At 43.9% G+C, this 14185-nt stretch overlaps 1 protein-coding gene across 6 annotated transcripts in view; it reads right to left on the bottom strand.

Annotated features, from left to right (window-relative positions):
* SORCS2 (sortilin related VPS10 domain containing receptor 2) overlaps positions 1 to 13390 on the bottom strand; it is a 536124-nt gene extending 522734 nt beyond the window's left edge. For all 6 annotated transcript variants that reach the window (XM_077177749.1, XM_077177750.1, XM_054632803.2 and 3 more), the window contains exon 1: positions 12998 to 13390. In XM_077177749.1, the coding sequence (XP_077033864.1) occupies positions 12998 to 13351 (354 nt within the window). In that variant the 5' untranslated portion in view covers positions 13352 to 13390. The remainder of the gene's footprint in view (positions 1 to 12997) is intronic.
* Between the last annotated feature and the right edge of the window lie 795 nt (positions 13391 to 14185).

Here is a 14185-nt window from a genome sequence, read left to right as displayed (position 1 = left end):
CAGTTACCCCTGAGCCACAAAGTGCTGTTGGCCAGAAAAGCTGTCTGGTGAAGGATCACAAAATTTTCATCTGAGTCTGATGCTCTTCCCTAAATATCCACAGGTCTAGCTGAGTACAGACATTCCCATGTTCTTCTTAGAAGTCATTCCCATAAGACAGTATCAATTTCATGTTAGATAAAAGCACTCTAAATCTGTTCATCTTCTTTCAGTCCATGAACCTCAGTGACTGCACAGCAAGTGCACTTGCATCAGAGAAATAAGCTATGCCAGAAACCAAGACCTTACATGTTTCTGCTTTTGACTCTCATGTTTTGAGAGCTCTGATAAAGTGACAGCTTGGATATATGAGATTCAAAGTTGCCTCCTGTGACAGCTTCAAACTCATTTGCTGTCTCTGCTTTCCTCAGATTGTGTTTGTTTCCAAAAGAAGCTTCATTCATTTAAATTCCTGCAATAAGTAACAGCTTGTAAATATTTAATTTCATTTAAAGGAAAAAGAATTCATTGCCTATCAGCTGCAAAAAATAATAATGAGGCATACTTGGCAAAGTCCCACCTCAGAATGACATCACCCAAGTATGAGAATGACATGCACTAGTATTTGAACTTAACCCAGACAATAAAATCCACAGCAACTGACATTTCAGAAGCTGTGTTTTGCTCACAATACCTCTTTTATATATTAAATCTAACACTGAATAGATTATGATTATTTTTCAATTACACCTGGATGATCAACCAAGTCATTTCAAATTCTTATTAGATGGCATGTGCAGATCACAGAACTGGAAATGGAATTTTGAGTATTTCATTTCTAATTATGATTATTTAAACTCACCTGGAAGCTTAACACAGAAGCAGTATACTTGATAGTATGTCCCCAATCCAAAACTAACCCTAGCTAAGTTTAAGGGATCTCTTCACAGCTTTCAGTTTGGGGCATTAGGTGAAATATAACACTCCTGGGCCAGTTTCAAGTAAGATGATGTATTTTGGGGACAGTTGTTTTTTAAATATCTGCTATTGCTATGCTCAAGAGCTACAGGTCCTGCCATGAACACAAGATTTCCTTAAGCAATGCCATGGAGTGTGTCCAATTCTACACACAACATGTGACCAAGTGTGAACATCTACTTTCATGGGAATGACAGCTCCCAAACTGATGGCATGTCAGTGTCATAACTAACCATGGCTTTCAAGATCTTTTTCTTCAGATGGAATGGGGAAGGTGATGCTATTCAAGCCCTCAAGGGTGAGAAAGGTGATTTAATACTGAGAAGGAAATGAAGGGAGACTAACAAAGGAGACACACAGAAACAAAGGAAGGAGGAATGAGACATACAAAAAAAAAAGCAGAGGAGGAAGTAACAGAAACAATGGACAGCTGCAGAACTTGCCTGAAGGGGAGCAAAGTTTCTGACTCACTGATAGTGACTGTGACAATCAGGTTCACTTAATAAATACAAGTCTATTTAGTGGCTACAAAACATAAAAGCTTGCCTGTTTTGTGCAAACCATCCACATACAACAGACTGTGGATCAAAGACTATGAACTCTTTATATTATTCCCTGGCACAGAGTGTATGACTAAATGTGAATTTCAGTGCTCTCATCTCAATGGGCTCAACTTCTGAGCTATGGACCCCTGTGAAACATCACACTGGGCTGAGCTCTGCTCCCTCAGGGAAGCCTTGATGTACTTCACAAAGTACAGCAATGCAATAACCAGACTTGCTGGCAGTTTCTGCAAACAAGATAAAAATTACATCCTTCTGTAGCTTTACATTCCCATCTTTAGGAACAGTCTCTTCACAGTTAGGAACATGAGAGCCAAGATGCAATCCCTGCCAATAGATGGACATTGATTCAAACAGGAAGTAGAGGCACTTCTTTTCATGCAGCTCCAGTGTTCATAAAGCATCTCTTGCCTCAGAAACACACACAAAAGCACCCTGAACATTCCTGTGTGCTTGCAGACTGATCAAACTAAACCAAGTCCACCCACTGATGAAGAAACTTGTCTTTTATTCAATTCTTATGTTGTAGCAATTCATGTCAGTTTAAGAAGTGCCTTTCTGCTGTTAACTAAACCACAAAAAAAACCCCAACTTATATTGATAATTTACCAGCTAACAACCCAGTTCTCACCTGGATTATATATGGTTGTCTGATATCAGTCATCTCCCTATCAAGGGTTTTTAAATCAAGGAATGGAACAGAGGGCACAACATGCTTATATAATAAATTTTAAAAATTCTCTCTTAGGGTTTTCCAGGAGCAATGAGCTTATTAAAAGGCTCAAAGCCTTCTAAATGAAGCCCACTTTATAAAAAACCGTCTGGTTTAAAGCAGTTGGAAGAGGAGGAAGAAAGGAAGGAAGGAAAAGAAGATCTTGTTAGTAGCCCTCAGTGCTCTGCCCAGTAGCCCTTGAGAGAGGCTGCAGGAAGATGAACATGTGTATTTCATTATGAACTGAAAACACATTCACTGAGCTACAGTTTTTAAGCAAAGGTGCCTGATTCAGCCTATATGCAGGGAATGTGTTCCTTCTGCATCTTACTTCACAGAAGCTGACAGGAACCAACAAGTTAATCAGTGAATCAGAAAGTGGGTTTCACAGAGCTACAAAAATGCTGTGCAGCTGACATGCAACACATTTTTTTGCTTCTCTTTAAAGTGTTTTAGACAGTGTTAAATAATAGTATCTGTGACCTGAGAGAAATTTAGTACATTGATAGTGGGCTGCTTGCTCAAAGAACATGGACACTTTTGTTCTATCCACACATCCTCTTCCCTCTTGCATGTGGTCAGCAGCACCTTGGTGGATGTCACATACAAGAGAGGAAAGAAGAAACTCTGGATTCTTTCATATGTGTTTTGCCTATCAGGCTGGGAAACTACAAAAAGAAGAGGATCAGATCTCAGCTGACACCACCAGTACTGGCCTCCCTCACCCAGGGAGAAAGAAAGGCTCAGAACCGCTAATAGTAACAGCTTCCCAATTTTCTACCCCAAGCACCAATACAGTTCAGGGCAACCAGAGAGTTGCCCTGAAATCAGTCCCCTGTAATCTGTCACTGGTGCTCAGGACATAGCTCTCAGCATAAATGTTTTGCATACTTTCTGTTCAGCTTGTGCTTCTCACTCAGGGCAAAGAACATGTTTCAAGATTGCTCTCAAGGCAGATGAGCACTTTCCACATACTAGCCATTCTGTGGTTGGGTAACAGGCAGGGAAACACAGGAAACCACTGATTAAAAGCCAAATAAATTAGCAAAATAAGAAATAGCCTTTTACATCAAAAGCTGCAACTTTGATGAAGTCCTACAGCCTATGAGGAGGCATCTGTATTGGGGAGAAGAAAGCTTTTTCTAGGCTCTAAGCTCATAAAATACAGCAGTACTGAAGATTCCAAAGCCCTATGCACAGCAATTCAATGAGTGCAGGTTACAAGAGTGAAATGAGAGGCCAGAAGGAGTGAAGTTCAGTTAGCACACGTGCAGAACAGTGTAAGGCAGCCACATCTAATGTGAACCCTCAGTACTCTCAACAGGGCCCCACAAAGTGCTCAGAAAGAGCACACAGGGATCCCTCCCAAAAGCAGCTGGGAACTTAAAAATAGAAATTTACTGATTCCATCCTGCCATGGACTAGGATACAGGGGTTTCTTTAGTTAAGAATCATCCAGATTAGACCCTGTAAGTAGAAACACACAAATGCATAGCAGATCCTGAGAATCTGATTTTGACTTCCTTTTCCACTGGGAAAATGGCTGCAGGTTTGAGGTGAGGTGGGCACAAGAGCATCAGTCTTTCTATGACATCCAACTGCTCTAGCATCACCAGCCAGGTCTGTGGGAATCTCCAGGCATTTGCTGCCACAAATCTCCCCAGAATTCACCTCATGAGCTCTGTACCAGGCTGACTGTTAGAGCACTGCATGTGTGCATGACATCCATTTGGATCCCCATTGACTGGTGGTGGTAACTGAAGTAAAGATCTCTGCACCAGGAAAGAAATCCACTAATCCACCTGCTCCTGGCCCATGCTGCTTTTGTTTGGTTTATTTCTGGTTTTCTATCTCATTCATGGAGCCCTTCAAAAGCCCTGCATAAATAGAGCTGCCCATACACAAGGGGCTCACGAGTTCCCTCAGGGTTATACTCTTATCTCTACCTGTGTTAACACTGGTGCCTCCTTGGGCTGAACACCCAAAACAATTGCTGGGAGCATAAAACAAGAGCTGAGAGAAGTGTATTCTGCTCTCCATAAATGGCAAGACTTAATGAGTGCTGCTGCAGATTTAGATGTGTCAGACTTCACAAACAAATCCTCTGAAAAGACCAAGTTACAAAGTATCTTTCTGCTAGCAAACACAGGAAAAATACCTTATTGTATGTACCCCTGGAGGATTTTATGGCAACCTACTACCACTGATACAATTGTGTTTTCAATGAAGAAACAACAATTTCTTCAGAATCAGTTGCATTTACCACTGTGAAACAGTGCTGAAAGCTCAAAGAGTGATTCCAACATCCTCCTCTCAGCCTCCAGCTCCATTCCCTTGGGCACCTGTCTTGCAGTGACAATTGTTGGTGGAGGGAAGCATGGGAATGCATTAATCATAAACAGGCTCTTCTTCACCACCTGAGAAAAGCAGCATTTCTCCACCATAGCTCAGTTAGGGAGGCCAAGCTGCACATTGGTAAAATTTACAGGTGCAACAGCTCGATTCTCAGTCATCATCATCGCCATTATTTATTTGTGTTTACAGCACATAAATGTTACCAACTCAGAGCAGAACCCCAGGACACATCTTGCTCACACACATGCAGGGGGAAGACTGCTCTTCCCCTGGGCACTTGCAGTCCAGGGACCAGACCACAGACAGTTACTGTGATTAAAAAAAGTGTTTTCACAGAGTGTAGCTTGCCATCTGCTAAAACTTAACACTCTGGCCAGTAAACATGGGCCTACTGCTCTACAGGAGTGAGGACACATCACAGGGGTTGGTGCTCCCAAATACAATGCTGCAACACACTCATGCAGCTTTACTGCACCTCCAGTGACAAAGAAACAAAGTTCATAAAGTGAATGAGGAAAAAAAAAACCATCTACTTTATCTACTAGAATAAATTTTTAATAATGTTACTGCACAGAAACCACAAAAAACCAGCTTTTTTTGCTAATGAACAAATTAAGTTTCTATGACTTCCCTTAAAAAAGAAAAAAAACCAACTATTTGCTGTTCTGTGATTTTCTTTTTAGGAAAACAGATAATCATAATGATAATTAGAAGGATGCCAGAAATTAACAATAATCTCTGTGTGCAAGTACATTTCTAAAAATGTGCCCGTCAGACACACAATAGGTACTATTATATCTAGGTACTGTCCTATCCAGATGGTGCAATTAAAGAGCTAGAAAAAGTGAGCTACAAAAGAAAACTTAAAAGGTAAAAAAAATATTATTCAGAGAAATAATTATTAGTTTACAAGAGAAGAAAAAGTACAAACACTGAGAAAGAAACATAGTTGTTTGATTAAACTGCTAAACAAAGGCAGAAAAATCATATTAAATACAGGTTAAGTTTCACTGATACTGTTTTTAGTCACATAATCTTAAGACTGTTCTATGATCTTGAAGTGCCAGAGTCTAGGCATTTAAATTAAACTGGACTACACATTAAAAGGAGTCCTGATCAAAACAAACATCAGAACAAGCAGACAAGTTTGCATGACTTGTGAGAGTCTTTTCTTCTCCAATTCCTGGGCTGTACTGTCAAAGGAACAAAGAAATCACAGATGTGATAGTCCTGCCTCTTTTAGGTGATAACCATTACTTTAATATCAATGTGCAAAGCTAATTTTTAGGCAAAAGCCATCCCAAGAGATGGAGAAGTAACATTATTCTCACCTTGCAGGTGAGAAACTGCAAAATCACCCATGAAAGGCAAGTGGTATTTCAGAAGATACTGGTGAAGTAACTGGCAAAAGTTCTTTGGCACTTCTGTTCAGCTTCTTCAATTTAATTCAACAGCTGTTGGAACCTCATGCTCTGTCTCTGGCCAAGCCTTAAATTTCCCCCAGGCATCAACTGCACCTCAATTCTTGCTTAGAGCTCACAGAAGTGGTGACAGGGCTGTGCAGAGCATCCCCAGCTCTGCCAGGGCTCTCAGTCCTGCAAGGCAGCAGCACCTCAGCGTCTCTGCTCTTCCCACTACAGCCTCACCCAGGGCTGATGACCCCCAGCAGAATTCATAAGCCCAGCACCTCTCATCACACTAAAGTCAGCAAGTCCAGCAGATGTACGCAGCTTTCTCAGGCAGGTCTGTTAACATTGTCAGGGATCAATCCAGAGACCTTCCCCATCTCCTTCCTCCTGCAGAAGTCCAAGCTTAGACTTAATGGCTGAAACCCAGAATCACAGAATGGTTTGGTTTGGAAGGGACCATAAAGTTCATCGAGTTCCAGCCCCCCTGCCATAGGCAGGAAACCTTCCCCTAGACCAGGTATCTCAAAGCCCCATCCATCCAGGCCTTGGACAGCTCCAGGAATGGGGCACCCACAGCTTCTCCAGGCAACTTTTTCCAGTGTCTCACACCCTTGCAGTAGAGAATTTTCTCCTTCCTAAAGAAGTAAAGCACAGCAAAGGATCCCACACGTTATTTCTTTAGAAGTGGTTTTGTCATTGGTGATTTGTTAGAGTTTTAAATTATTATTACTGGGACAGGGGGTTGGGATGGGAATGTTTGGTAAGGAATGTGAGACTTTGAGAATAAAAATTCTGAAGATGTTGCAGGTTATCAAGTTTCATTCTGAGCTACAGCAAGAAGTCATATACTGCAGAATAGTTTCAACCTATACTTTCTGCTTTTGCATAAATGAAGTTGAGTTTTCAGAACAACAGAAGGATCCCACCTGATTGTACTGCCCATTCTCTCTCCTTTATGCGAACAACCTTTGGTCTTAACTGACACAAACATAAAATATTATATTTGGACAGGCAAAAGACTTGGCATAAAAGCTTCTGCAACCTGGGCAGTTTCATGTTTTAAATTCATAAGGTGAATACCTTACAGAGCTTTCCATTTTAGCAGGACAATTACTGTTTTTATGAAAAGCTCATAATTTCCCCCTTCCATTCTTTAAAAAAGGATCTTCTACTCTATTGAATTTTAATAAAGTCCAAAGAGATGTCCTCAATTCTTTCTCCAAAGATGTATATCAGTAGATTTCTAAGACCATCAGCTTGGGAAGAATGGATTATGTTCCCACAGGGATATGTGAACTGCTATCCCCAGCCTAAACCCATCCCTTATGATTGCTTTGTTTATCATGCACGTGCACTGCATCAGCAGTATCAGAGGGAGGATTTCAATCTGGTCTCTCTCTAGAGTGTACATTGCCAAATTTCCCTCTTAGATTTAAACTGAGCCTGTCCCAGTGTCAGCACATAGTTATGCTATAATAGTTTGTTCCTAAGCAAGTCAGGTAATGCCAGTCAAACCAGCAAACCAGGTAAAACCAGGAATGGCTGCAGGTTCATGGAGGAGGACTTGGAAGCATGTTTGAAATACACATTTACTAATTAAATTTTATATCAATTTTAAGTGTCTGCTTAGGGGATGAGAAGAGGTGCTATCTCTCCTTTAGCAGCTGGAATTTACTGAAGTGTGGATAGAGCTCAGCAGGCAGCAATATGACTTACAGCCAGATGTAAGGCTGGTAGAGAGGGAAAACAGAGGCTGGCAGAAGCAAATAGATGAAGTAAGCCAGAAACTTTATACCAGTAAAAAAGAAAAAGGAAAAAGAAATTTTAAACTCCTGAGTTACTTCAATCAGATTAAAATCATTCTGCTTTCCATGTGGGATTCTGCTGTTCCATTCAAATATGATTATTGGGTTTGGTTTCTGTTTGTTTTTATAATCACACTCTCATCTCAAGGAATTTTAAGAAAAACCTTCCCTATGGGAAATCTACTTTTCACTTTGCAATATATCTGCCATTTATCAAAGGTCTGAGCTGTCAGGATTTTTGACCTCATGCTCCCTTTAGTTTCATAAAATGTAGTCTGAGTACTCTGCAGAAACACCACCCAAACCTTACCAGAAATGGACTTTAGCCCATGTTTGCACAGATAACTACATTTACCATTACAGGTACTGCAACAGTAGTGTTGAACTCAATGCTTTTTATAGTTTTCCTCACAACTGATGGCAACTGAACAAAACAGAAACCAATTAAATAAAAAAACATCTGCCAGAAGAATACATGTAGTCATCACTAGCCTCTACAAACCATAATGGTGAAACTGTATCAAAAAGAGAAAGTTTCTAAATTGAACAAAGTATCTGTATATCAAATATAAACAAGTCTGTATCTGCTAAAGTTTTTGTGTGTAGCAGTATCTGTACACATGCAATAAATCTTTCTTTTTGGTAAACCACTGCTTTTCAGGACTCAAAAAAATGTATGTGCATATTTATATTTATTTTCCAAAACAAACATGTTTATGGGGGATCATGACATCAAGTTACTGCACAAATAAGCACCTGCATGGACTTAATATTTTGACAACAAACAAAAAAAATTAAATACTGGCACCATGAAACTGCAGACTTAGAAGAAGCTGGCCAAAGTCCTGCTCACACTACTTTAGCAGTCTGCACACAGCACAAAGAGCAGCCCCTGAATCAAAATCAATTGTGAATACAAGTCTCATTCTCCCCCTATTTCTGCTTTGGCTTTGATTTTTATTTTTTTTTAAATTGGCTAGTATGAATGCAGAACAGGAATTCTTCAGGAGGGTCAAAAAGAATATAGTTTTGCAAACAAAGTTGCTTATCTAGCACCAAAAAAAAGAGTTCCTGGGATGACTAAGGTCTCTTCAAAGGAAAAGTAGGATTTTTAAAAGCTGTCATGAATTGAGTATTTTTCCCCCAAATCAGAAAGGCTTGCATATTTTTAGTAAATCTGGGCACATGCATATTTAGCTTAACACACCAAGGGCTATTCTTTTAGCATGCCACCTGTATATATTCCAATTCTCAGTGTTATTTATCATTACATGGATGGCAATTACTTGCCCTTCCCACAGTAAATGAGTGTTGCACCACCCACCTGCCATGTCTTCAGTTTATGATATTTTAAGACTGGCAGGAAAATTAGTTCCACTTGCATGAGCCTTTGTCTGAAAGTAAGACCACACAACAGCTTTCTGTGGGCAGAGGGGACAGAGAGCAGAAATACTAATTGCAGGAATTCACTAACCAGATACATTCTTGCTGTGACAAGTACAGGCTTTGCAAGACCTACACCACCAGTGATGGTTTTGACCATACATCCCACTGCAAAGAAAGGCTGGGGACATGCTTCTTGTTCATAGGATTTGTAAATAATTATTAGACTACAAAATAAAGTAATGAGGACACAAAGCCAGAAGCAATTTGCCTATCTCCCAGTACAGCTCTCTCTTGACAAAACAAGGAATTGTACCCTGATCTTCCCAGTGATTCAAGCCCACTTCACAATCATGCCACCACATCCTCTGCTTTGCCATCAAAGCCACCATTTCTCTAACTCACCAAACTAACAGCATTACAAGAGGATAATAAGTCAATATCAGACTTCTACAGTACAGAGAAGAGGGAAGAGAGAGGATCAATTTCATTTATAGCCACCCTAGCTTCTCTCAAGACATCTCATGCAACCAAAAATGTCACAGCCCTACAACTGCAGCGCAGGATGATTTACACAATGGAAATTATTTTTTTAAAACTCCATCTGCACATCAACCTAACCTCTGCCCCTCTCACATTTATGTATTTGCCCTTGATCCACACACAAGTACTCCATGGCAGCACTTTCAATGAGCTGTTCATGCAGGTGAACATCCCTGAGGGATGCAGCTGCCCCCTCTGCTTTTATAGTTATTTATCTCTTCATCATGGAGCTCAAAGGAATAATCCTATTGCAAATTTCTTCTTCATTTATTTTACTAGGTGAGGTGTTTAAGAGGATATGTGATCATCTGGAGCTCATCACTGTCAAATTTTCAGCCACAGCTGTAAAGGGTAAAGAAACCAGTTTAGCTCCTTGGTTTACAAAGTGCTGAGTACCTCCAATGAGGTGCCAAATGTGTGTGGTGACACTTTCAGATTGCTGAGTGCCTCCTGAGGTTAGCAGGGCCTGATCCAAAACCCCACTGCAGGAATGACAACCCTTTCCTTGGCTGCAATGTTCCTGGGACAGAACAGAGCTTTGAGACTCAAGCCTGTGCTTCCAAGACAAGGAAAAACTTGCCACAGATTTAAGAACATAGAATAAGGTCGCAGGTTTGAGAAGCACTGGATCATAGTGTTCCTACCTGCAAACAACCCAGAGTAATATAAATAAATTCATACATATCTACTTAAAGAAATAGACATTCAAAACTACTTTAAATATGTTTGGGATCAGGTGCTTATTTTCAATTGTTTGAATATAACATACAGACATGCAGCAAAATTCTCTCCAATCCTCTGGAGGCCATCCTGTTTCCTCTGAGCTTAATGTATTTCTTCCACTCCTTAAAAAAATAATAATAAAGAAAAAAATATTCTATGAACTCTCTTTACAAATCATTTTTCTCTGGAAACCTTTGTTAAAATCAGCCCTTCTTCTGCAAGCATGCAATAAAACAAAGCTAACTAACATGAAAAGAAGCTGAAAAAATGCTGACAGTCATATTGTAAAACATCCAGTGCAAAGACTGGCTGCTTTCATTTGGGTTAAGGCAGCAAAGTCCCTCATTAACAGGTCACTTGTTCAAATACTATCTTGCTTGACAGTAATCAGCTGATGGCAGGCAGAGTAAGCACCATACTTTGTGAGGAACTTTGCAAAAGTATTTTTATTGAATGTATAAATAATGTACAGAACGTTTGCAGGCATTTGTGATGAGTGTGTCCTTCTGCAATATTGAATTAGTAGATAGTAACTAAGCAAACAAAAAAAGAGCTAAGTTGCAGCAAAGACTGTAACCACTTTCATTTCTTTTGACAGTTGCCATTTATCTTTGCTTTTGAAGAGACTATGTGGTAGTATTCGAGTAAGGGAGCTGTAGCATACTGTGAAAAAATAATAACATTTTAGCAATACAAGCCCTCACTGCAGCATCTGTTATTAAATCTTTGCAGAGAGGCGAGGCGAGACCGCTAGTCATAACTGTGGATTAGCAAGGTTCTACTATATTCATTTTAGAGGGCAGAATGCTTTGCATGAAAGCTGTTACTTGCCTTCTATGTCAAAAAATGAACTTATGCCAACTTTTTAATACCGAATTCTTCAAGGAAGCTGTCCTAACAGCCTGCAAGCACTGTCCACAAAAAAATAGCAGCCGTCTAATAGCAGAGAAATGGAGGAAGGACAGAATCAGAATAGCTGATTCTGCTGATTTGCAACACTTTCTTTTCACAGAAAATGACCATCATCTTACACTTCCTTCCTGAGCAAACCAAAAACTGCCTTTGAAAGTGTCAAGCTTTATGATGCTGACTTCAACTCTGACACCCGATTATACAAGAGCATTAACATAAGCGCTCAGCATGCTCCAGGGAATCACTGCATCCTCATCAGTGGAGCCTTAGCAGCTCCACATCCTGGCTGATTCCCTAGCAAAACAGGCAAAAACCCGGGACTTCAGGTCCTAGAGAAAGGATGATAATTCACATACTTATGGGAAGTATAACACACACACTCTGAACTGAGCCAAGTTTAAGTAAACTTTATACTAAATTCACAAAGTTCAAGCAGAGTCAGAGCTTAGCTGAATGTAGGTAAAACGCTCAGGAGTTTTCCAGAAACACGAAAATCCTCCAGGAGAAAGTTCATCTTAAGCTTTCATAACGATATTTTCCTGACTATGAAGTTACACAGACAGTGCAAGGTGCTATGTAATATTTACCCATGACGCTCACTGTTATGATATAACGTTTCAGTGAAGAATAAATTAGAAGCAGCAAATCCCTGAAACCACCCGTGTGAATACACAACCATTAATGGATTAATACATAAAGAAGTGAAGACTAGCTGAAACTGAAAATTAGTTTAAAAAAATCTTTGTGGCACCCACCGTGAGAGTTGCTGTCTAAAGCAGACAAACAATAAAGGCAAGACACATTGCTTTAACCGTGAAAAGTTGTGAACACTGATGCTCTAATGCAGTATCACTGGTCCCAGCGCAAGGTTTTTATGCACCGATGTGGCTGTAAAAGCCCCCTCGGAGAGCTGCTGCTATTCCGGACCTTTGCGGGACTTCCCTACGCACCTGCGGCGCCCTCCCGCTCTCTCACTCCTGCTGCTCACATCACCTCAAGCCCAGAGCTACGTTTTATTTCATTTCCCGTTTGTTTCGGGTTTTTCTTTCCCCGGCGCTTGAGGAGGCAGAGCGCGGCGTGGGGGAGATTACATGGGGATAACTGAATCGCGGTGAATCGATTAAGCCTCGACAATTTAATCTGGGACTTCTTGCGGAGCTGGAGGAGATAATCCCCGCACCGCAGGTCGTCCGTGCCTCTCCTTTACCCGGATACCCTGGCACAGACCCGGGGGCACGCCGGCCGCACACGGACACCGCCTCGCCGGTCCGGAGCTAAGCCGCCTTCCTCCTCCTCCTCCTGCTCCTGCTCCTCCTCGCAGCGCGGCGCACACCGCGCACCCGGCGCCTCTGCAAGATGCGCGCTCGCAAACTTTCCAAACTTTCTGGGGAAGTGGCGAGGGGTACGCCGGGTCGGCCCGACCACGGCGGCGCTTCGCCTCCCGGCGGCACCTCACCGTCCGCAGCGCCCCGAGCGCTGCCCGCGGGGACTCCCCCGCCCCGGGCCGGCCAGCGGGAGGCGGGAGCAGCGCTCTCCGGCCGCACCGAGCGCAGGTTGCTCCCCGCAAGTTGGAAGAGCAAAGCAACGGCAAGGGCAGGGACCCCAAAGCCCGCCCGCGCTGCCCCTCGTACTCACGCTGCTGTTCTCGCCCGTCCAGTGCACCATCGCCTGGTTGTGAGACGCGTCCCCTTTCAGCACGAAGGAGGTGCTGATGAGGGAGACCTGCTCCCGGCCGGCCGCCAAGGATGCTCTCCTGGAGCGGCTGCTCCCCGCCGCCGCCCCGCCGCTCCACCGCGGCTCCGGCGGGCTGCGCGCCCCGCGGGTCAGGGCTACGGGGCGCGGGCGGCCGCAGGGCTCCGCGCAGCGCGGCGCGGCGGCGGCGCCCAGCACCGGCAGCAGCAGCAGCAGCAGCAGCAGCGGCGGCGGCGGCAGCCGGGCAGCCCCGCGCGGAGCGGCAGCGGCGGACACGCGTGGCCCGCCGTGCGCCATGGTGGCTCTCCGGCGTGGTAGTGACAGGCGGGGAGGTGGCGGGGAGGGAGGGAGACACCGCGGCGGAGGGCGGGGGCGGGGGAGGGCTGTAACTGGAGCGGGGCTCAGCGGCAGCGCCGTGCGCGGGGCTGCGCGCCCAGCCGGGGCGGCGCCGCCATCTGCTGGTCCGCGCCGAAACGCCGGGCGGGCGCCGGCGCTCACGGACACGGGCACTCGCGCCCCGCGGGAGCCGCGGCGGGGACAGCTCTCCCCCGCCACTTGTGAACTTTCACCGAAAGCTCCAGGGAGACGCTTCCCAGAGCGCCCCAGCAAGATTGGCGCAGACGCTCGGCGCGGGTGCGCTGCAGCCCGAGGGGCGCGGAGGGCGAGCACCCACCGCTGCCTCTCTGGACACGAAGGATGGCCTTGGCTTGGCCGTCCGTCCCAGGAGGCCGCAGTGAACGGTCAGAAGAGGTCTGTGTCAGAAGCTGAGAGCTGAGGAGCAAATGAAGCCCGTGCAAAAATAATATTTCTGTCATTAAGACAAGCGCTTCCATGGGGAAAAGGATCTGTCCATTCTTCTGCCCCTCAGCTCATAGGTGGCACCAGGCTCGTCACCTGCATCGTCCAGAGCCAACTGCTAATCCGGTGTTGCCCACTGTGGGGACATGAGCCTTGTAATTTGGGACTGATCCATGGCAGCCCCAAGAAAGGCTCTCCGGGCATGGGTACAGCCAGGAGGGACCATGACTGGACCTGTGCAGGGTGGCATCACTCAACTGACAGGGGAAGTGGTGGAAGAAGATTCAGCCACCACAGTTTGAGTGCTCTTGCTGCTTCACTGCAGTGTGCTGT

This window comes from Agelaius phoeniceus, chromosome 4 (assembly GCF_051311805.1).
Source record: "Agelaius phoeniceus isolate bAgePho1 chromosome 4, bAgePho1.hap1, whole genome shotgun sequence".
Lineage (NCBI taxonomy): Eukaryota > Metazoa > Chordata > Aves > Passeriformes > Icteridae > Agelaius > Agelaius phoeniceus.
The sequence above is the reverse complement of the archived record's forward strand: the minus strand, read 5'-3'. Positions and strand labels throughout refer to the sequence as shown.